We start from the raw sequence: 24,236 nt of genomic DNA, 5'->3' as shown, positions 1-24,236 counted from the left end.
AGTAACAGAGAGAGAGCGAGATGTAGCATAGGACAGAGTAACAGAGAGAGAGCGAGATGTAGCATAGGACAGAGTAACAGAGAGAGAGCGAGATGTAGCATAGGACAGAGTAACAGAGAGAGATGTAGCATAGGACAGAGTCACAGAGAGAGAGAGATGTAGCATAGGACAGAGTAACAGAGAGAGAGAGAGATGTAGCATGGGACAGAGTAACAGAGAGAGAACGAGATGTAGCATAGGACAGAGTAACAGAGAGAGATGTAGCATAGGACAGAGTCACAGAGAGAGAGGTATGGGGAAATAAATGGAGAGGTGTAAAGGAGTGAAGGAGATAGAGGGGGAGGTACTGAAAAGGGGTGAGAGATGAAAAAGCAGATGAATATATTTGCAGGGAAAGTGAAAGAAGGAAAGAGCTAGATGAAGAGCAGGAGAGAGTAAATGGCTGATTGTCTTGAATACTGATGTTATTATCTCACTACAGGAAAACACACTCCTACTCAAGCAGAGGGTTTCTCCCCGTTTTAAAGAACAAATCAAAGTGGGAATGAAAGAAAGCAGAGGAGAGTTGGAGGGAGGTGGGTTCAAACACAACTTCAGGTTGTTCTCAATGGAACATTCCATCGGTGCTCCAATCTCTTCACTGAGGCAACTGGGCAGAGACTTTGAACCACCCGTTCCTCCCCTCCAAGAAAAGAGTTCCCATTCCATTTCTATACAGAGGACAGACCCCCCCACACACACACACACACACACACACATTATGTAAAAGTTAGCGCTAACTAAAGTGCTGAGAAAATACATGACATCTGGAAAGTCTCTTTTGTGATTGGTCAGAAGTATATTTCACGTTTGGTTGTCCCAAGACTCTTACCAAGTATACATATGAATGACACATAACTTCCTAACACAAATACTGACCGCAGAATCTGAAACCACTAAGTATATGTGTCCAATAATATCGTCGTTCTTGTGGCGATTTGTGGTGGACAACATTTTCCCACCCTGCTAACTTCAGCAGTCCATTTCAATGGCTGCCCTGCTGTATTATGGGTCGCACAATTTCATCAACATGTGATATTATATTCTCTGGAAAAACAGACAAAAACCAGGTCAAGCACGAAATGAAACAGAGCAGAAACGTCCCCTTTAAATAACCTCTACAGCAAAAACAAGCCAGCAGACACATTTCGGCTCAACAACACATATCCTTGTATTAAGTCAAACTAACTGTACTGTGACAAAGTGAAAGTATGTCACTCAATGCCCTGTGTGCATCTGTCTTTTAGGTCACTTCACAGGAGAGCGAGCCAACGTGGCCTAGGGGGCTCGGGGAATGGAGGACGGTATGTAACCGGTGCCTAACTAACCGCTCCGCTTCACTGTCGGCAACATGCATCATCTTCGCCGGATGATGTCTTTGTGCTTATGGTGCTCTCTCCTCGCCATTCTTCTCCACACGACGGTGTTTGCGGATGAAGAGGCGGATCTTATGAAGCCGACAGGACCGCCTGCCAGTAAGGAATGGCCCTATTGGCCAGGCTGGTCCTTGCCAAAGCAGCCCAGCTTGTCCATGTTCCCATCACTCCCGGCGGCGCCGTCGTTTCCGTTTTCTTCGCTCAACCCGTTTGGAGGGAAGTCACAGACTAAGAATGCAGGGCCCCAAAGGACCACACCATCAGAGGGACCAACAAAGGAGCTGTCAAAGGGACTGATAGAGAGACCAACAGAGAGACCAACAGAGGGACCAACAGAGGGACCAACAGAGGGACGAACGGAGCCTGAGAATTCCCCGGGACATTCAGGGTCTGTGGAGGAGAGTATTAATAAAAGCCCTCAGTCCTCCACCATCACCTCTTGGACTGAAAGTCACCCCAGCTCCACTGAGATAAGAACAGTAACAAACCCACAGACAGTCACTCCTAACAAGAGCACACAACCAAACACCCAAGATATCTTAGATTCTATAACCGCTGTCTTAGATTCCATATCCTCTATTTCTGTGTCACAGGGGGTTGATATATCCTCTGATAGTCTCACCAGCAGAAACATACTGCCACAGACAATTCTGTCACCAGAAACGGCCCAAACGCCAAAGCACAGTTGGAGTGTCACCACTAAATCTTTCCCCAAGGAAACAAAGATCCAAGATGAACTACTTCCCCAGAGTGACCCTCTCACAGCCTCTGTCCCACACCTAACGTCCCCACAAACCACAGTCCCCACAACCCTGGTTACAACTCCACCAAGGATCACCGTCAACCCAACACAGGTAGAGACCACACTGACCAGCCAACCCTTTGACTCTGGCACCCCACCCACGTCCCCACAAACCAAGGTCACCACAAGACGTCTGGCCTCGACCGTAAGCACCGACATTGGAACTAAAGAGGCCCCAGTCACCGAAACTCAGCCCAGTCAGAGTTCACCAGACCTGGGTTTTTCCGAGGCCAAAGCAGGACCTGTGGAGGAACAACTGGGAGCAAACACCACCACCAGGACAGAGGATAGAACACTAAGGGTTAACTCACCAACACCTGGAGGTAAGTCTCCAACAGACATATTGATTTAGTATTAGTGATGGGCAGGCTAAATGACAATCAATGGATGTGATCAATCATTCAAACCAAATGGGGGTCTTCAGTCTGTTCAAGAAAAAGGCTGAAGAAAGTGAATGATGGATGGCATCTCTGAAATGGCAGCCATGAGTCGCCACTAACTTATCTTTAGCTAATATAGCCCAAGTACTAGTTCAAATACTTACATCTCTATTGCATCTTTATTATTCTCCTTCCTTGAGATAATCACTTGGTGAAAGCAAAGTAGTGGAAACCACACTGTCCCCTACCCTATCATGTCCCTATCATACATGATCACTCCAAGGAAGGAAGATCGGAAGGAAGAAAAGACTCAATTCCACCGCATTAGAACAGACCCTAAAAATGATGCAGTTGTTTTATTTTTCTAAACAGATGATATTGGAACGCTCCCCTGTGCCTGAAGGGGTGGGGGAGGAGAGAGAGGTAGTGTAAGGGGGGTGGTTAGTATCACTTTCACATGACATTGAGGGAGTACCCGTAGCCCGGCACCAACCCCCACCGCCACTGTAGCGACGCTGGCTCTGTTTGGAGTCTGTATTTATAATAAACCTCAGGAAGCCCCTCCCGTACAGGCGCATCAATCATAGGAGGGTCAAAGGTCAGGTGATACAATGATGAGACGATTATGGCCAACCAGAAGGCAGTGTCACAGGAGAATGGTAAAGGGGCCTACTATTGCAAATATCTATGCACTGGAATTTATGCAATTATCATCATTATTACACATTTCTGTCACTTTCAGCACACCATTACTAACAGCAAACAATGTATGATAATAGAGAGCATAAGCATATCGTTGGTGCATAACCCCCGTAACCCCTTTTATGTTGCCACTTTACATGCCAGCAATCCGTCCCTACAGGATTCCGCGATCGCAAATCTTTTGGAAAAATCAACAATTCCCTGCATATAATGCAAGGGCTTGCAAATTTGACCAATCACTGCACTATTTTCGCATAAAACAGTCGAATCATCGCAATATTATCACATAACACTGACCCATCGCCGCAGTACAAAAAGAAGGCACACAATTTCAACCAATCACCGTACATTTACTGCATAATATGGTTCAATCAACCGACACGTCAACAAACATTTCCCCTCGTCAGCGCTGTTTCACAATAAAAGACAGAATCCGTGCAGATTGCCAGAATTGCTGCAGCTAAATCAAGCACCTTAGCCTGCAAATATCAGCAACAATCCTGAGGGACTGATTATCTGTGATGAATATACGGACGAGTGATAGTGAGAAGAATAGTTTACTTTTGTTGTGTCTGGGCATGAGCACAACTTTGGAGGAGAATCCCATTGGCAGCTTTCGTTTCGTTCGTTATGTCTAGGGATAGCTGTGGTAGTACGCAGTGTTTTAGGATATTTTTGGTCATGTGTAATATTTGGATCTGGTAAGTATTTGTGTGTTCTTATTTTGAATCAGTACACTGATGCATTCATCTAGATGTCCTCTATGTTAAATATAGCAGTGTGTTGTGTTGTATTATGACTGTGTTGTGTCCAGGGGTGCTGTTTGGTTACTATTATGACTGTTCTGCTCTGGCGCGGTTTCTGTACGGTGTGACAGACAGTGTGCAGATAAAGTCAACCGGTTGGACGGAAAGTACAAAAGGGTTCTTCGGCTGTCCCCGTAGGAGAAACCATTTTTGGTTTCAGGTAGAACCCTCTGTGGAAAGGGTTCTAAATAGAACCCAAAATGGTTCTACCTGGATCCAAAAAGGGTTCCTCAAAGCGTTATCCTATTGGGACAGCCGAAAAAGGTTTTAAATAGCACCTTTTTGTTCTAAGAGTGTAGGAGGGAATACTCTGTGGTCTGTATCAGTATTCCAACAGCAAACCCCAATCCTATGGGACCATCCACTCCTTTCTCCTCCACATCCCCTGTTCATGGATGCTGAACATGTGCCTCGTCATTTAGGCTCCCCCTCTCCCTGTCTACCCTCCCTCCCTCCCTCCAGCCATCCATCCACCCCTCCTTCCCTCCTCCTGCAAGGGTTGTTGTGGAGGGCTGAAATGTCTCTGTAGGGATGATGCTGGTGATTATCAAAGCAGGGATGAAAACTGAGGAGGGAGATAACTCTGCTATTTCGTTCTGTTCCAGTGCAGATACAATCTATGCATTTGTCTTGTGCAGAATCCTGCAGCGACAAAACAAGTGAACCTCCTACGTCGCCAAACACCCCCAGCGGAGATTCAAATGTGAAAAGAGTGCAGGACACCCGGTACTATAATACATGATCCCCTATCCCTCGGGTATGAAGGAGAATGTCCACCCGTCAAAGCCTTCTGTTTCAGAGAGGTGTAAGTAAGATACAGCTTTTCACTGATGGAGACGTGCAAATCACAACCAAAACCAATCAGCTTCCATTGATTCAGAATACGCTTGTTGTGTCACCTTCGTCCTTGACGGGTGTGTGTATGTGTGTGTGCGGTAACACTATGCCTATCTCATCCCTTTCAAAGACACACTCCAGCTGCAGAAAGCAAAGCAAGGTCACTTATGAGATAAGAGGAGGGAAGTGGAGGAGGGGGTAAAGAAAGGCTTGAGTAAAGGAAGAGAAGGGGGGTTGTGGCTGAGGAGGTGTGGGGGATGATAAATTTGTCTCTTTAAACCCATCCCAATGCTTCAGATCACCATCTCCACTCATTTTCCCCCCAAACAGATTACCCCTTTACCTTTACCTGTCCCTACATTAGCATTATCATCAACACTAATGGGGTGTGGCAAGACTAAACCATACACACTCCATAACGACCTGCATATGATACAGTGGCACTGTAGATACCATACAACACAGCCGTAGGACTTATAGCAGAACCAATGCATTATTATCATTTTTTTACCCCTTTTTCTCCCCAATTTCCTGGTATCCCAATGGGTAGTTACAGTCTGGTTTCATCGCTGAAACTCCCGTACCGACTAGGGAGAGGCGAAGGTCGAGAGCCGTGCGTCCTCCGAAACACAGCCCAACCGAGCCGCAATGCTCCTTGACACAATGCCCACTTAACACGGAAGCCAGCCGCACCAATGCGTTGGAGGAAACACTGTACACCTGGCGACCGTGTCAGCGTGCACTGCACCCGGCCCGCCACAGGAGTCGCTGGTGCGCGATGGAACAAGGCCAAACCCTCCCCTAACCCAGACGACGCTGGGCCAATTGTGCATCGCTCCATGGGTCTCCCGGTCGCGGCCGGCTGCCACAGAGCCTGGACTCGAACCCAGAATCTCTAGTGGAACAGCTAGCACTGCGCTGCAGTGCCTTAGACCACTGCGCCACTCGGGAGGCCTTGAACCAATGTAATTTCAATGGTTGGATTGATTAGTGGTTTTACACACATATATAGCTAGATCTATTTTCACATCAACCATGTGATTTGAACCGTGGCTGATTTCATTTAGATGCTCTTAAAAGCACCAATGGCAAATCAGAGCGTGGAGGTCAGCCGGGGTCAGAAATGCAGTATACTATGGTCAATCTCTTCAATCACAAATAGACCAGGAACGAAGCAACCCCGAGGTGATTCAACCCGCATGTTGTAATAAACTGCGTGGTTCAGCCTGTTTGTGTTTCTACTTTGAAGCACGGCAGCTCGGGGAAATTACTTGAACCCAGCGGTAGACCCGACATCGTCGGCTAACATGCCACCACCGCGTTACCACGGTAACCCTGATTAGCCGTTGCCATCCTGTGCATCGCTAGGCTCATGTGTTTGTTTGGTTCAAAATGTAAATTGAGGGAGTAGACTATTGATCAGGCAAACACACACACATTTCATCACCCAAGGTTACTACTAATACTCATTGAAATTTGCGTTTAGAGAATGCAACGTAACCCCATTAGTATGAAGTCTACAAAACTAACCAAATAAGCCTGTGCACAGTGATGCAATATTCTGATTGCATTGAGCAAGAGTGGGAAGGGCAGGAAATTGAGGGTGAGGTATTGTAGCTATATCCAGTTTTAATGAAACCTAATATGACTGTCTGCCTCTCTTCACCCTCCTATCCTACCGGCTTCTATTTCTCATCACTCTAAGCTCCATGTGTGTGTGTGTGTGTGTGTGTGTGTGTGTGTGTGTGTGTGTGTGTGTGTGTGTGTGTGTGTGTGTGTGTGTGTGTGTGTGTGTGTGTGTGTATGACAGTGATGGAGATTAAATAGTGTATGCTGGCAGAAGTGAGAGCAGAATTATACTGCCTGATCAACCACTGGTGAAATCCCATCACAATGATCTCACGCTGTGTTTCTAATACACAATGAAATTAAACACACACTACCCCATCAGGAAGCTCTTGGGTACTGTATGTTGTGGTGGACTTTAATTACAAGTGCTTCACAGGAACCTGGTAAAATTATGTTTGTCGTGTAGCTAGTCACTGAATGGCTCGGAATTCACTGTCAGCATGCAGTCAAAGATATAACCTCTTTTGGAGCTAACTAGTGCTCTAGTATAGTGCTCTAGTATAGTGCTCTGGTATAGCGCTCTAGTATAGTGCTCTAGTACAGTGCTCTAGTACAGTGCTCTAGTATAGGGATCTAGTAAAGTGCTCTAGTATAGTGCTCTAGTATAGTGATATAGTATAGTGCTCCAGTATAGTGCTCCAGTATAGTGCTCTAGTATAGTGCTCTAGTTTAGTGATCTAGTAAAGTGCTCTAGTATAGTGCTCTAGTATAGTGATCTAGTAAAGTGCTCTAGTATAGTGATAAAGTTTAGTGATCTAGTAAAGTGCTCTAGTAAAGTGCTCTAGTATAGTGATAAAGTATAGTGCTCTAGTATATTGCTCTAGTTTAGTGATCTAGTAAAGTGATCTAGTAAAGTGCTCTAGTATAGCGATCTAGTAAAGTGCTCTAGTATAGTGATCTAGTAAAGTGATCGAGTATAGTGCTCTAGTATAGTGATCTAGTAAAGTGCTCTAGTATAGTGATCTAGTAAAGTGATCTAGTAAAGTGCCCTGGTACAGTGATCTAGTATAGTGATCTAGTAAAGTGATCTAGTATAGTGATCTAGTATAGTGCTCTAGTATAGTGCTTTAGTATAGTGATCTAGTATAGTGATCCAGTATAGTGATCTAGTATGGTAATCTAGTATAGTGATCTAGTATGGTGATCTAGCATAGTGATCTAGTATAGTGCTCTAGTAAAGTGATCTAGTATAGTGATCTAGTATAGTGCTCTAGTATAGTGCTTTAATATAGTGCTTTAGTATAGTGCTCTGGTATAGTGATCTAGTATAGTGATCTAGCATAGTGATCTAGTATAGTGCTCTAGTATATTGATCTAGTATAGCGCTCTAGTATAGTGCTCTAGTATAGTGCTCTAGTATAGTGCTCTGGTATAGTGATCTAGTATAGTGATCTAGTATAGTGATCTAGTATAGTGATCTAGTATGGTGATCTAGTATAGTGATCTAGTATGGCGCTCTAGTATAGTGATCCAGCATAGTGCTCTAGTATAGTGCTCTAGTATAGTGATCTAGTATAGTGATCTGGTATAGTGATCTAGTAAAGTGCTCTAGTATAGTGATCTAGTAAAGTGATCGAGTATAGCGCTCTAGTATAGCGATCTAGTAAAGTGCTCTAGTATAGTGCTCTAGTACAGTGATCTAGTATAGTGATCTAGTAAAGTGATCTAGTATAGTGATCTAGTATAGTGATCTAGTATAGTGATCTAGTATAGTGATCTAGTATAGTGCTTTAGTATAGTGCTCTGGTATAGTGATCTAGTATAGTGATCTAGTATAGTGATCTAGCATAGTGATCTAGTATAGTGATCTAGTATAGCGCTCTAGTATATTGATCTAGTATATTGCTCTAGTATAGTGATCTAGTATAGTGATCTAGTATAGTGATCTAGTATGGTGATCTAGTATGGTGATCTAGTATGGTGCTCTAGTATAGTGATCCAGCATAGTGCTCTAGTATAGTGCTCTAGTATAGTGATCTAGTATAGTGATCTAGTATAGTGCTCAAGTATAGTGATCTAGTATAGTGCTCTAGTATAGTGATCTAGTATAGTGATCTAGTATGGTGCTCTAGTATAGTGATCCAGCATAGTGCTCTAGCATAGTGCTCTAGTATAGTGCTCTAGTATAGTGCTCTAGTATATTGATCTAGTATATTGCTCTAGTATAGTGCTCTAGTATAGTGCTCTAGTATAGTGCTCTAGTATAGTGCTCTAGTATAGTGCTCTAGTATAGTGATCTAGTATAGTGATCTAGCATAGTGATCTAGCATAGCACTCTAGTATAGTGCTCTAGTATAGTGCGCCAGTATATCGATCTAGTATAGTAATCTAGTATAGTGCTCTAGTATAGTGCTCTAGTATAGTGCTCTAGTATAGTGATCTGTTATAGTGATCTAGTATGGTGATCTAGTATAGTGATCTAGTATGGCGCTCTAGTATAGTGCTTTAGTATAGTGATCTAGTATAGTGATCCAGTATAGTGATCTAGTATGGTAATCTAGTATAGTGATCTAGTATGGTGATCTAGTATAGTGCTCTAGTAAAGTGATCTAGTATAGTGATCTAGTATAGTGCTCTAGTATAGTGCTTTAATATAGTGCTTTAGTATAGTGCTCTGGTATAGTGATCTAGCATAGTGATCTAGCATAGTGATCTAGCATAGTGCTCTAGTATATTGATCTAGTATAGCGCTCTAGTATAGTGCTCTAGTATAGTGCTCTGGTATAGTGATCTAGTATAGTGATCTAGTATAGTGATCTAGTATAGTGATCTAGTATGGTGATCTAGTATAGTGATCTAGTATGGTGCTCTAGTATAGTGATCCAGCATAGTGCTCTAGTATAGTGCTCTAGTATAGTGCTCTAGTATAGTGATCTAGTATAGTGATCTGGTATAGTGATCTAGTAAAGTGCTCTAGTATAGTGATCTAGTAAAGTGATCGAGTATAGCGCTCTAGTATAGCGATCTAGTAAAGTGCTCTAGTATAGTGCTCTAGTACAGTGATCTAGTATAGTGATCTAGTATAGTGATCTAGTATAGTGATCTAGTATAGTGATCTAGTATAGTGATCTAGTATAGTGCTTTAGTATAGTGCTCTGGTATAGTGCTCTGGTATAGTGATCTAGCATAGTGATCTAGCATAGTGATCTAGTATAGTGATCTAGTATAGCGCTCTAGTATATTGATCTAGTATATTGCTCTAGTATAGTGATCTAGTATAGTGATCTAGTATGGTGATCTAGTATGGTGATCTAGTATGGTGCTCTAGTATAGTGATCCAGCATAGTGCTCTAGTATAGTGCTCTAGTATAGTGATCTAGTATAGTGATCTAGTATAGTGCTCAAGTATAGTGATCTAGTATAGTGATCTAGTATAGTGATCTAGCATAGTGATCTAGTATAGTGCTCTAGTATAGCGCTCTAGTATAGCGCTCTAGCGATCTAGTATAGTGCTCTAGTATAGTGATCTAGTATAGTGATCTAGTATGGTGCTCTAGTATAGTGATCCAGCATAGTGCTCTAGCATAGTGCTCTAGTATAGTGCTCTAGTATAGTGCTCTAGTATATTGATCTAGTATATTGCTCTAGTATAGTTATCTAGTATAGTGCTCTAGTATAGTGCTCTAGTATAGTGATCTAGTATAGTGATCTAGCATAGTGATCTAGCATAGCACTCTAGTATAGTGCTCTAGTATAGTGCGCCAGTATATCGATCTAGTATAGTAATCTAGTATAGTGCTCTAGTATAGTGCTCTAGTATAGTGCTCTAGTATAGTGATCTGTTATAGTGATCTAGTATGGTGATCTAGTATAGTGATCTAGTATGGCGCTCTAGTATAGTGATCCAGCATAGTGCTCTAGCATAGTGCTCTAGTATAGTGCTCTAGTATAGTGCTCTAGTATAGTGCTCTAGTATAGTGCTCTAGTATAGTGATCTAGTAAAGTGATCTAGTATAGTGCTCTAGTATAGTGCTCTAGTATAGTGCTCTAGTATATTGATTTAGTATGATGATCTAGTATAGTGATCTAGTATGGTGATCTAGTATAGTGCTCTAGTATAGCGCTCTAGCATAGTGATTTAGTATAATGATCTAGTATAGTGATCTAGTATGGTGATCTAGCATAGTGATCTAGTATAGTGATCTAGTATAGTGCTCTAGTAAAGTGAACTAGTATAGTGCCCTAGTATAGTGCCCTAGTATAGTGCTTTAGTATAGTGCTCTGGTATAGTGATCTAGTATAGTGATCTAGTATAGTGATCTAGCATAGTGCTCTAGTATAGTGATCTAGTATAGTGCTCTAGTATATTGATCTAGTATAGTGCTCTAGTATAGTGATCTAGTATAGTGCTCTAGTATAGTGATCTGGTATAGTGATCTAGTATGGTGATCTAGTATAGTGATCTAGTATGGTGCTCTAGTATAGTGATCCAGCATAGTGCTCTAGTATAGTGCTCTAGTATAGTGCTCTAGTATATTGATTTAGTATAATGATCTAGTATAGTGATCTAGTATGGTGATCTAGTATAGTGATCTAGTATAGTGCTCTAGTATAGCGCTCTAGCATAGTGATTTAGTATAATGATCTAGTATAGTGATCTAGTATGGTGATCTAGCATAGTGATCTAGTATAGTGATCTAGTATAGTGCTCTAGTAAAGTGAACTAGTATAGTGATCTAGTATAGTGCCCTAGTATAGTGCTTTAGTATAGTGCTCTGGTATAGTGATCTAGTATAGTGATCTAGCATAGTGATCTAGCATAGTGCTCTAGTATAGTGATCTAGTATAGTGATCTAGTATAGTGCTCTAGTATAGTGCTCTAGTATAGTGCTCTAGTATAGTGCTCTAGTATAGTGCTCTAGTATAGTGATCTGGTATGGTGATCTAGTATGGTGATCTAGTATAGTGATCTAGTATGGTGCTCTAGTATAGTGATCCAGCATAGTGCTCTAGTATAGTGCTCTAGTATAGTGATCTAGTAAAGTGATCTAGTAAAGCGCTCTGGTACAGTGATCTAGTAAAGTGATCTAGTATAGTGATCTAGTATAGTGCTCTAGTATAGTACTTTAGTATAGTGATCTAGTATAGTGATCTAGTATAGTGATCTAGTATAGTGCTCTAGTATAGTGCTCTAGTATAGTGCTCTAGTATAGTGCTTTAGTATAGTGCTTTAGTATCGTGTTCTGGTATAGTGATCTAGTATAGTGAGCTAGCATAGTGATCTAGTATAGTGATCTAGTATAGTGCTCTAGTATATTGATCTAGTATAGCGCTCTAGTATAGTGCTCTAGTATAGTGCTCTAGTATAGTGCTCTAGTATAGTGATCTAGTATGGTGATCTAGTATAGTGATCTAGTATGGTGCTCTAGTATAGTGATCCAGCATAGTGCTCTAGTATAGTGCTCTATTATAGTGATCTAGTATAGTGATCTAGTAAAGTGATCTAGTAAAGTGATCGAGTATAGTGCTCTAGTATAGTGATCTAGTATAGTGATCTAGTAAAGTGCTCTAGTATAGTGATCTAGTAAAGTGCTCTAGTATAGTGCTCTAGTACAGTGATCTAGCATAGTGATCTAGTAAAGTGATCTAGTATAGTGATCTAGTATAGTGCTCTAGTATAGTGCTTTAGTATAGTGATCTAGTATAGTGATCTAGCATAGTGATCTAGTATAGTGATCTAGTATAGTGCTCTAGTATATTGACCTAGTATATTGCTCTAGTATAGTGATCTAGTATAGTGCTCTAGTATAGTGATCTAGTATAGTGATCTAGTATAGTGATCTAGTATGGTGATCTAGTATGGTGCTCTAGTATAGTGATCCAGCATAGTGCTCTAGTATAGTGCTCTAGTATAGTGATCTAGTATAGTGCTCTAGTATAGTGATCTAGTATAGTGATCTAGCATAGTGATCTAGCATAGTGATCTAGCTTAGTGCTCTAGTATGGTGCTCTAGTATGGTGCTCTAGTATAGTGATCTAGTATAGTGCTCTAGTATAGTGCTCTAGTATAGTGCTCTAGTATAGTGCTCTAGTATAGTGATCTAGTATATTGATCTAGTATAGTGATCTAGTATGGTGCTCTAGTATAGTGATCCAGCATAGTGCTCTAGCATAGTGCTCTAGTATAGTGCTCCAGTATAGTGATCTAGTATAGTGATCTAGTATAGTGATCTAGTATAGTGCTCTAGTATAGTGATCTAGTATGGTGATCTAGCATAGTGATCTAGCATAGTGATCTAGTATAGTGCTCTAGTGTAGTGATCTAGCATAGTGCTCTAGTATAGTGCTCTAGTATATTGATCCAGTATATTGCTCTAGTATAGCTATCTAGTATAGTGCTCTAGTATGGTGCTCTAGTATAGTGATCTAGTATAGTGCTCTAGTATAGTGCTCTAGTATAGTGCTCTAGTATAGTGATCTAGTATAGTGCTCTAGTATAGTGATCTAGTATAGTGCTCTAGTATGGTGATCTAGCATAGTGATCTAGCATAGTGATCTAGTATAGTGCTCTAGTGTAGTGATCTAGTATAGTGCTCTAGTATAGTGCTCTAGTATAGTGCTCTAGTATATTTATCCAGTATATTGCTCTAGTATAGTGCTCTAGTATAGTGATCCAGCATAATGCTCTAGTATAGTGCTCTAGTATAGTGCTCTAGTATAGTGATCTAGTATAGTGCTCTAGTATCCTGATGTCGGCAGCAGATGAAAGTTGTATTCATAAGTGGCTAGCTAGCTAGCTAGCAATATCATAATTTTGTGGCTAATCAGACAGAGCTAACTAATCAGCTGAGCTAGCAAACAATATAACAAAAGTATAATTTCGGAATTGAAAAATACTCCATCAACTGGCTCTGCATTTCAGGAATCACAATAGCAGGTAGGATACTCCTGGTCCACTGTTCAGTTAGTTAGGTTTAGGGTTAACCTTTTTCTGAAGAACACGGTCACTTTTTGCCACAGGCCTCACTGGCTTTCATGAGATTTAAACGTGAGTCCGAGGTGTCGGACTCAACGACAGTTGCTATCCATTGGAGTGCTGCGATTGGTTGCCCCAAAAGTTGAGGCAGGGCTTAGCAAAGGGTCAATTGGACTGCCTGACATCATGCACCTTGGAGGGTGAAGTCTCACATGCTGACCACACCGCTCGTGTCGCGTGTGCGAGCGTTGCAAAATAAATGTACACATACATGTTATTCAATCATTGCACCCACACTGCTCGCTCGCAAGCATCTGCGTTTGCCAAGCTCTAAAATAGAAGTCAGTTCTATTTGTGACGCTGAACGCGGTGCAAGTCCTGCCTCTCCCATCTCCTCATTGGTTTATAGAAGCAGATACCCACGTGCCATCTCCTCATTGGTAATACCTACGTGCCGTCTCCTCATTGGTAATACCCACGTGCCATCTCCTCATTGGTAATACCCACGTGCCATCTCCTCATTGGTAATACCCACGTGGGGGATTGAAAGAAAAACTGAGGTCGGTTGGTCAGTCGTGATAATTCTATGAAAGTTTAGATGCCAGTCACCACATAAAGTCCAAAGAAGAAAAAGCCTGGAAGGAGGAGAGATGACTAGAAACAATTCGGTTGATCATTTTATGTGTGGATTAATTGTCGGAGTAGAGGATCTTGTGCATTTCAGGTAAAATAACAACTCAACGTTTATATCCCAGGACAAATTAGCTAGCAACAGCAAGCTAGCTAAATAGGACAAATTAGCTAACAACGGCAAGCTAGCTAAATTGACATAAATGTTTAATGCTTTCCGACCTGTCCCCAAATTAATATATTTTGACATTTCAACCTGCGTGTCGTGATCTCGTTTGGTGTAGGGCGACAAAATCTATTTGTGCACAATGGCGGACGCGCGTGTCTCGTCTGGGCATGGTGTCAGAGATCTGATGAAACATTCCTCTGTGGAAGTCTCTAGGGTTTCTCACGGCCTGTCTCTCTCTCTCTCTTTATTTCTCTCTCTTTATTTCTCTCTCTTTTTTTCTCTCTCTTTTTCTCTCTCTCTCTCTCTCTCTCTCTCTCTCTCTCTTTATTTCTCTCTCTCTCTTTATTTCTCTCTCTCTTTATTTCTCTCTCTCTCTCTTTATTTCTCTCACTTTATTTCTCTCTCTCTCTTTATTTCTCTCTCTCTTTATATATATATATATATCTCTCTCTTTATATACACTGCTCAAAAAAATAAAGGGAACACTAAAATAACACATCCTAGATCTGAATGAATGAAATTCAAAAAATTATTAAATACTTTTTTCTTTACATAGTTGAATGTGCTGACAACAAAATCACACAAAAATTATCAATGGAAATCAAATTTATCAACCCATGGAGGTCTGGATTTGGAGTCACACTCATAATTAAAGTGGAAAACCACACTAAAAGCTGATCCAACTTTGATGTAATGTCCTTAAAACAATTCAAAATGAGAATTAGTAGTGTGTGTGGCCTCCACGTGCCTGTATGACCTCCCTACAACGCCTGGGCATGCTCCTGATGAGGTGGCGGATGGTCTCCTGAGGGATCTCCTCCCAGACCTGGACTAAAGCATCCGCCAACTCCTGAACAGTCTGTGGTCCAACGTGGCGTTGGTGGATGGAGCGAGACATGATGTCCCAGATGTGCTCAATTGGATTCAGGTCTGGGGAACGGGCGGGCCAGTCCATAGCATCAATGCCTTCCTCTTGCAGGAACTGCTGACACACTCCAGCCACATGAGGTCTAGCATTGTCTTGCATTAGGAGGAACCCAGGGCCAACCGCACCAGCATATGGTCTCACAAGGGGTATGAGGATCTCATCTCGGTACCTAATGGCAGTCAGGCTACCTCTGGCGAGCACATGGAGGACTGTGCGGCCCCCCAAAGAAATGCCACCCCACACCATGACTGACCCACCGCCAAACCGGTCATGCTGGAGGATGTTGCAGGAGCAGAACGTTCTCCACGGCGTCTCCAGACTCTGTCACGTCTGTCACATGTGCTCAGTGTGAACCTGCTTTCATCTGTGAAGAGCACAGGGCGCCAGTGGCGAATTTGCCAATCTTGGTGTTCTCTGGCAAATGCCAAACGTCCTGCACGGTGTTGGGCTGCAAGGACAACCCCCACCTGTGGACGTCGGGCCCTCATACCACCCTCATGGAGTCTGTGTCTGACCGTTTGAGCAGACACATGCACATTTGTGGCCTGCTGGAGGTCATTTTGCAGGGCTCTGGCAGTGCTCCTCCTTGCACAAAGGCGGAGGTAGCGGTCCTGCTGCTGGGTTGTTGCCCTCCTACGGCCTCCTCCACGTCTCCTGATGTACTGGCCTGTCTCCTGGTAGCGCCTCCATGCTCTGGACACTACACTGACAGACACAGCAAACCTTCTTGCCACAGCTCGCATTGATGTGCCATCCTGGATGAGCTGCACTACCTGAGCCACTTGTGTGGGTTGTAGACTCCGTCTCATGCTACCACTAGAGTGAAAGCACCGCCAGCATTCAAAAGTGACCAAAACATCAGCCAGGAAGCATAGGAACTGAGAAGTGGTCTGTGGTCACCACCTGCAGAACCACTCCTTTATTGGGGGTATCTTGCTAATTGCGTATAATTTCCACCTTTTGTCTATTCCATTTGCACAACAGCATGTGAAATGTATTGTCAATCAGTGTTGCTTCCTAAGTGGACAGTTTGATTTCACAGAAGTGTGATTGACTTGGAGTTACATTGTGTTGTTTAAGTGTTCCCTTTATTTTTTTGAGTAGTGTATCTCTCCGTCTCAGTCTCCGTCTCCGTCTCCGTGTATGGTTGTGTATCCAACCATGCAACGCAGAGAAACTGAGCCAGATCCTTTTAATACTGGAGCTGTGGCGAATCACACCTAAAAATATGAACTTTGACACACACACGCACACAGAGCGAGAGAAAACCAAGTCAAGAGGGTACACAAACAAGATCTATAAATAATCCTGCCACTCATTATACACACGCACATTAGAAATGTCCTCTAAGAGTGGAGAGAGGGATAAACCTTAGCACTGCTAACAGACAGATGGACATTAGAACCTAGAGGCAATCAACGTAAGAACAGATCAGTTCAGATAAAGGTAATAACTAAGCAGGAAATGATATGGATACAACAAGCTATGCTTATAAGAACGTAGGCACAGTGTGATATATATTCATCAGGATAAAATGATAACAGCCCTCAACACCACCACCCCACCTCTCTCCCCATCTTTCTCTCATTATCCCCAACATTAGCTGATCACCAGTATCTTCCATGTGAGGTGCTAATATAGTGGTTTATGTAACTTTGTGATGACCAGATAAAATGGTATCAGCAGTGTGAGTACAGTTCTAATATCCCTGCTCCTCTCTGTGTTCTGGTGCAGGAGAGAAAGAGAGAGAGAGAAAGAGAAAGAGAGAGAGAGAAAGAGAGAGAAAATATTGTGTGTGCATTCCCTTCTTCGCACCCTGGGGGTTTGGGAGTAAGCACAGAACTCTGCCAATCCTAAGGATGTGCACTTGTGTGTAGTGGGAGTACCAGCCTCTCGTTAACTGTCCCCCTCTCGCTTTGTGCAGAGCTCGTTACTCATGCTAATTACCACTAACGCAAGAGGAACACTCTTAGACCTGCACACCAAAAACAGTGCAGTGATCGAGCACTCTGTGTGAACTTAGTGATTACACAATGTCAACAATACACTCCATACTATCTTACCATAACAACATGTGAATCATACCGGTCTTGATGATAAGTTACAGCAGTGCAGGGTTGAATAGAGTTAACTGAGGTTGTATCAACCATAGTGGGACAGTAGTGTAGGGTTGAATAGAGTTAACTGAGGTTGTATCAACTATTGTGAGACAGTAGTGTAGGGTTGAATAGAGTTAACTGAGGTTGTATCAACTATAATGGGACAGTAGTGTAGGGTTGAATAGAGTTAACTGAGGTTGTATCAACTATAGTGAGACAGTAGTGCAAGATTGAATAGAGTTAACTGAGGTTGTATCAACTAGTGGGACAGTAGTGTAGGGTTGAATAGAGTTAACTGAGGTTGTATCAACTATAGTGAGACAGTAGTGTAGGGTTGAATAGTTAACAGAGGTTGTATCAACTATAGTGAGACAGTAGTGTAGGGTTGAATAGAGTTAACTGAGGTTGTATCAACTATAATGAGACAGTAGTGTAGGGTTGAATAGTTAACTGAGGTTGTATCAACTATAGTGAGACAGTAGTGTAGGGTTGAATAGTTAACTGAGGTTGTATCAACTATAGTGAGACAGTAGTGTAGGGTTGAATAGTTAACTGAGGTTGTATCAACTATAGTGAGACAGTAGTGTAGGGTTGAATAGTTAACTGAGGTTGTATCAACCATAGTGAGACAGTAGTGTAGGGTTGAATAGTTAACTGAGGTTGTATCAACTATAGTGAGACAGTAGTGTAGGGTTGAATAGTTAACTGAGGTTGTATCAACTATAGTGAGACAGTAGTGTAGGGTTGAATAGTTAACTGAGGTTGTATCAACTATAGTGAGACAGTAGTGTAGGGTTGAATAGTTAACTGAGGTTGTATCAACTATAGTGAGACAGTAGTGTAGGGTTGAATAGTTAACTGAGGTTGTATCAACCATAGTAAGACAGTAGTGTAGGGTTGAATAGTTAACTGAGGTTGTATCAACTATAGTGAGACAGTAGTGTAGGGTTGAATAGAGTTAACAGAGGTTGTATCAACTATAGTGAGACAGTAGTGTAGGGTTGAATAGAGTTAACAGAGGTTGTATCAACTATAGTGGGACAGTAGTGTAGGGTTGAATAGTTAACTGAGGTTGTATCAACTATAGTGGGACAGTAGTGTAGAGTTGAATAGAGTTAACAGAGGTTGTATCAACTATAGTGAGACAGTAGTGTAGGGTTGAATAGAGTTAACAGAGGTTGTATCAACTATAGTGGGACAGTAGTGTAGGGTTGAATAGTTAACTGAGGTTGTATCAACTATAGTGGGACAGTAGTGTAGGGTTGAATAGAGTTAACAGAGGTTGTATCAACTATAGTGAGACAGTAGTGTAGGGTTGAATAGAGTTAACTGAGGTTGTATCAACTATAGTGAGACAGTAGTGTAGGGTTGAATAGTTAACTGATGTTGTATCAACTATAGTGAGACAGTAGTGTAGGGTTGAATAGAGTTAACTGAGGTTGTATCAACTATAGTGAGACAGTAGTGTAGGGTTGAATAGAGTTAACTGAGGTTGTATCAACTATAGTGGGACAGTAGTGTAGGGTTGAATAGTTAACTGAGGTTGTATCAACTATAGTGGGACAGTAGTGTAGGGTTGAATAGTTAACTGAGGTTGTATCAACTATAGTGAGACAGTAGTGTAGGGTTGAATAGTTAACTGAGGTTGTATCAACTATAGTGAGACAGTAGTGTAGGGTTGAATAGTTAAAACTTCTTGAGCCTATGGGGGCGCCATTTCAACTTTGTAAAATATCGTTCTCAAATTAAGCTGCCTCGTACTCAAATCTTGCTCGTACAATATTCATATTATTATTACTATTGGATAGAAAACACTCTCTAGTTTCTAAAACCATTTGAATTATTTCTCTGAGTGAAACAGAACTCATTCTGCAGCACTTTTCCTGTCAGGGAGTGAGATTTCAGAAATCGAGGTCCCTGTTCTGGGGTCAGTTTATAAGTCCCAATGTAAGCCATCGGGCTACATGCACTGCATACGTCTTCCTCTAGATGTCAGTAAGCGGGGAGAATTTGAATGGAGTGGATTGCGCAATCTGGGCCCTATATATAGACCGTGGAACGGAAGTACCGTCCTTTTCAACGGTGCGCTTGACGCATGAAGACATCACAATGGCGTCCTGCAAACGCTTTCGTTTTAGTAGTTCTATATCTCCGGTCATGTTTTTATTCGTTATAGGTGTTAAAGACATCATAAGGTAGTTAATTTAAACCGACTTAGCAGTTTACAGCAGTTTAGTGTGATTTTCTGGGATTTCTTTGCCATGCGCTTTCACGAGTTGGACACCACTCCAGTTGGCGGCTAACATTAGCGGCTATTTCGACCGGACAAGAGGACATCTTTCAACCCAAAGACGATTGTTCTGGAGAAAGGACACCTTGCCCAAGATTCTGATGGAAGCTCAGCTAATAGTAAGCAGTCTTTATGCTGTTAATTCGTACTTATGTTGACAAATGTCAGATAATAATTCCGCCATGAATTATGGTGCGGTCTCGCTTTAGCGCACGCTGTATGCTTGAAGTAACGTTAATTTTACAAATGTAACCCAGCGATTGCATTAAGAACTAATTTGTCTTTCAATTGCTGTCCAACCTGTATTTTTTTTGTCAAGTTTTGGAATAGTTACTGATTAGAATAGGTGCCTCTTCAAAGATTTCTCCTGCCATTTTCTGGGCAGCTTTGCTACTTTTCTCATTGTATAACCACGATTTGTGCCGCTAAATATGCACATTTTCGAACAAACTCTATATGCATTGTGTAATATGATGTTATAGGACTGTCATCTGAAGAATTCTGAGAAGGTTAGTGAAAAAATTAATATCTTTTGGTGGTTTATACGTATTCGCTATGTTTGGCTTGAATCAATGCGGTTGGGATGTTTGCTATTGTGGTATGCTAATATAACGCTATATTGTGTGTTCGCTGTAAAACACTTAGAAAATCTGAAATATTGTCTGGATTCACAAGATCTGTGTCTTTCAATTGCTGTACGCTGTGTATTTTTAAGAAATGTTTTATGATGAGTAATTAGGTAATACACGTTGCTCTCTGTAGTTATTCCAGTCGAGTTGTGATGGTGGCTGCAATGGTAAACTATGATTTATACCTGAAATATGCAAATATTTCTAACAAAACATATGCTATACAATAAATATGTTATCAGACTGTCATCTGATGAATTTGTTTCTTGGTTAGTGGCTATTTATATCTTTATTTAGTCGAATTTGTGATAGCTACTGATGGAGTAAAAAACTGTCGGAGTAAAAAAAGTGGTGTCTTTTGCTAACGTGGTTAGCTAATAGATTTACATATTGTGTCTTCCCTGTAAAACATTTTAAAAATCAGAAATGATGTCTGGATTCACAAGATGTGTATCTTTCATCTGGTGTCTTGGACTTGTGATTTAATGATATTTAGATGCTAGTATTTACTTGTGACGCTATGCTAGGCTATGCTAGTAGCTTTTCTACTGATGGGGGTGCTCCCGGATCCGGGTTTGTGAGGTGTTAGAGGTTAATTGAGGTTGTATCAACTATAGTGAGACAGTAGTGTAGGGTTGAATAGAGTTAACTGAGGTGGTATTGTAGCGGTATTTATGGTGTTTGGTGTTGTACGGCATCAAACGCTGGGCAGTCAGGTGAAACATTGGAACTTTGCAAGACTCTGTCCATCGGACCTTTCAGTGGTCTTCCCAGGTGGAGTTCGGCGGGAGTGACCCCAGAAGTCTCCTGCACGGCAGAGTTCAGTGCAAAGCGAAATTCAGGGAGATGCTGATCCCACCTAGTGTGCTGATCCCCCACGAATGAAGCAATCATCCCCTTCAGGGTACGGTTTACCCTCTCGGTCAGGTTGGTCTGAGGATGGTAGGCTGTGGTCAGCTTGGCAATTACACCCCAGTAGGTACAAAGCTCTTTGTATATTCCTGATATGAACTGCGGACCTCGGTCAGAGAGGATTTGGTCTGGAATTCCGAATCTGGTAAAGACCTCCCGTCGCAGAATTAGAGCAATGGCTGATGCAGTGGCTTTGCGGAGTGGAAACAACTCCACCCAGTGTGTGTAGTAATCCACTACCACCAATAACAATTTATTCCGGGTCCCCCGGCTGGGAGGAAAAGGTCCCATGAGGTCAATTCCCAACATTTCATTTGGATGGTTCACCACGGTCTGCTGCATTTTTCCAGCAGGTCTGCCAATGTTTGGTTTGTATTTCTGTCAGACTTCACACTGCTGTACAAACTTCCAGGTATCAACCCACATGCCCGGCCAGTAAACCACCTCTTGTAGTCTTCGATACGTCTTAACTCCAAGATGGCCACTCATGGGATTAGCATGATAAACTTGGATTATCTGGTCACTCAATGTAGAGGGAATGAAGACGCGATAATGGGTGCTGTGTATTCCATCTCCTCTTGGAGTTTTTCAAGTTTTTTTTGTATCAACTATAGTGGGACAGTAGTGTAGGGTTGAATAGAGTTAACTGAGGTTTTATCAACTATAGTGAGACAGTAGTGTAGGGTTGAATAGAGTTAACTGAGGTTGTATCAACTATAGTGAGACAGTAGTGTAGGGTTGAATAGAGTTAACTGAGGTTGTATCAACTATAGTGGGACAGTAGTGTAGGGTTGAATAGAGTTAACTGAGGTTTTATCAACTATAGTGGGACAGTAGTGTAGAGTTGAATAGAGTTAACTAAGGTTGTATCAACTATAGTGAGACAGTAGTGTAGGGTTGAATAGAGTTAACTGAGGTTTTATCAACTATAGTGAGACAGTAGTGTAGGGTTGAATAGAGTTAACTGAGGTTGTATCAACTATAGTGAGACAGTAGTGTAGGGTTGAATAGAGTTAACAGAGGTTGTATCAACTATAGTGGGACAGTAGTGTAGGGTTGAATAGTTAACTGAGGTTGTATCAACTATAGTGGGACAGTAGTGTAGGGTTGAATAGAGTTAACAGAGGTTGTATCAACTATAGTGAGACAGTAGTGTAGGGTTGAATAGAGTTAACTGAGGTTGTATCAACTAGTGGGACAGTAGTGTAGGGTTGAATAGAGTTAACTGAGTTTGTATCAACTATAGTGAGACAGTAGTGTAGGGTTGAATAGTTAACAGAGGTTGTATCAACTATAGTGAGACAGTAGTGTAGGGTTGAATAGTTAACTGATGTTGTATCAACTATAGTGAGACAGTAGTGTAGGGTTGAATAGAGTTAACTGAGGTTGTATCAACTATAGTGAGACAGTAGTGTAGGGTTGAATAGAGTTAACTGAGGTTGTATCAACTATAGTGGGACAGTAGTGTAGGGTTGAATAGTTAACTGAGGTTGTATCAACTATAGTGGGACAGTAGTGTAGGGTTGAATAGTTAACTGAGGTTGTATCAACTATAGTGAGACAGTAGTGTAGGGTTGAATAGTTAACTGAGGTTGTATCAACTATAGTGAGACAGTAGTGTAGGGTTGAATAGTTAAAACTTCTTGAGCCTATGGGGGCGCCATTTCAACTTTGTAAAATATCGTTCTCAAATTAAGCTGCCTCGTACTCAAATCTTGCTCGTACAATATTCATATTATTATTACTATTGGATAGAAAACACTCTCTAGTTTCTAAAACCATTTGAATTATTTCTCTGAGTGAAACAGAACTCATTCTGCAGCACTTTTCCTGTCAGGGAGTGAGATTTCAGAAATCGAGGTCCCTGTTCTGGGGTCAGTTTATAAGTCCCAATGTAAGCCATCGGGCTACATGCACTGCATACGTCTTCCTCTAGATGTCAGTAAGCGGGGAGAATTTGAATGGAGTGGATTGCGCAATCTGGGCCCTATATATAGACCGTGGAACGGAAGTACCGTCCTTTTCAACGGTGCGCTTGACGCATGAAGACATCACAATGGCGTCCTGCAAACGCTTTCGTTTTAGTAGTTCTATATCTCCGGTCATGTTTTTATTCGTTATAGGTGTTAAAGACATCATAAGGTAGTTAATTTAAACCGACTTAGCAGTTTACAGCAGTTTAGTGTGATTTTCTGGGATTTCTTTGCCATGCGCTTTCACGAGTTGGACACCACTCCAGTTGGCGGCTAACATTAGCGGCTATTTCGACCGGACAAGAGGACATCTTTCAACCCAAAGACGATTGTTCTGGAGAAAGGACACCTTGCCCAAGATTCTGATGGAAGCTCAGCTAATAGTAAGCAGTCTTTATGCTGTTAATTCGTACTTATGTTGACAAATGTCAGATAATAATTCCGCCATGAATTATGGTGCGGTCTCGCTTTAGCGCACGCTGTATGCTTGAAGTAACGTTAATTTTACAAATGTAACCCAGCGATTGCATTAAGAACTAATTTGTCTTTCAATTGCTGTCCAACCTGTATTTTTTTTGTCAAGTTTTGGAATAGTTACTGATTAGAATAGGTGCCTCTTCAAAGATTTCTCCTGCCATTTTCTGGGCAGCTTTGCTACTTTTCTCATTGTATAACCACGATTTGTGCCGCTAAATATGCACATTTTCGAACAAACTCTATATGCATTGTGTAATATGATGTTATAGGACTGTCATCTGAAGAATTCTGAGAAGGTTAGTGAAAAAATTAATATCTTTTGGTGGTTTATACGTATTCGCTATGTTTGGCTTGAATCAATGCGGTTGGGATGTTTGCTATTGTGGTATGCTAATATAACGCTATATTGTGTGTTCGCTGTAAAACACTTAGAAAATCTGAAATATTGTCTGGATTCACAAGATCTGTGTCTTTCAATTGCTGTACGCTGTGTATTTTTAAGAAATGTTTTATGATGAGTAATTAGGTAATACACGTTGCTCTCTGTAGTTATTCCAGTCGAGTTGTGATGGTGGCTGCAATGGTAAACTATGATTTATACCTGAAATATGCAAATATTTCTAACAAAACATATGCTATACA

General features: G+C 41.6%; 1 protein-coding gene across 2 annotated transcripts in view; it reads left to right on the top strand.

Moving 5' to 3' along the window:
• The window catches only part of LOC129838841 (proline-rich transmembrane protein 4-like), a 49,148-nt gene that overhangs the window by 9,394 nt on the left and 15,518 nt on the right, over positions 1-24,236 (top strand). For both annotated transcript variants that reach the window (XM_055906060.1, XM_055906059.1), the window contains exon 2: positions 1,287-2,540. In XM_055906060.1, coding sequence (XP_055762035.1) covers positions 1,391-2,540 — 1,150 coding nt within the window. In that variant the 5' untranslated portion in view covers positions 1,287-1,390. The remainder of the gene's footprint in view (positions 1-1,286; positions 2,541-24,236) is intronic.

The sequence above is a fragment of the Salvelinus fontinalis genome, chromosome 39, assembly GCF_029448725.1.
Source record: "Salvelinus fontinalis isolate EN_2023a chromosome 39, ASM2944872v1, whole genome shotgun sequence".
Lineage (NCBI taxonomy): Eukaryota > Metazoa > Chordata > Actinopteri > Salmoniformes > Salmonidae > Salvelinus > Salvelinus fontinalis.
This window is presented reverse-complemented; position numbering and strand designations above follow the sequence as displayed.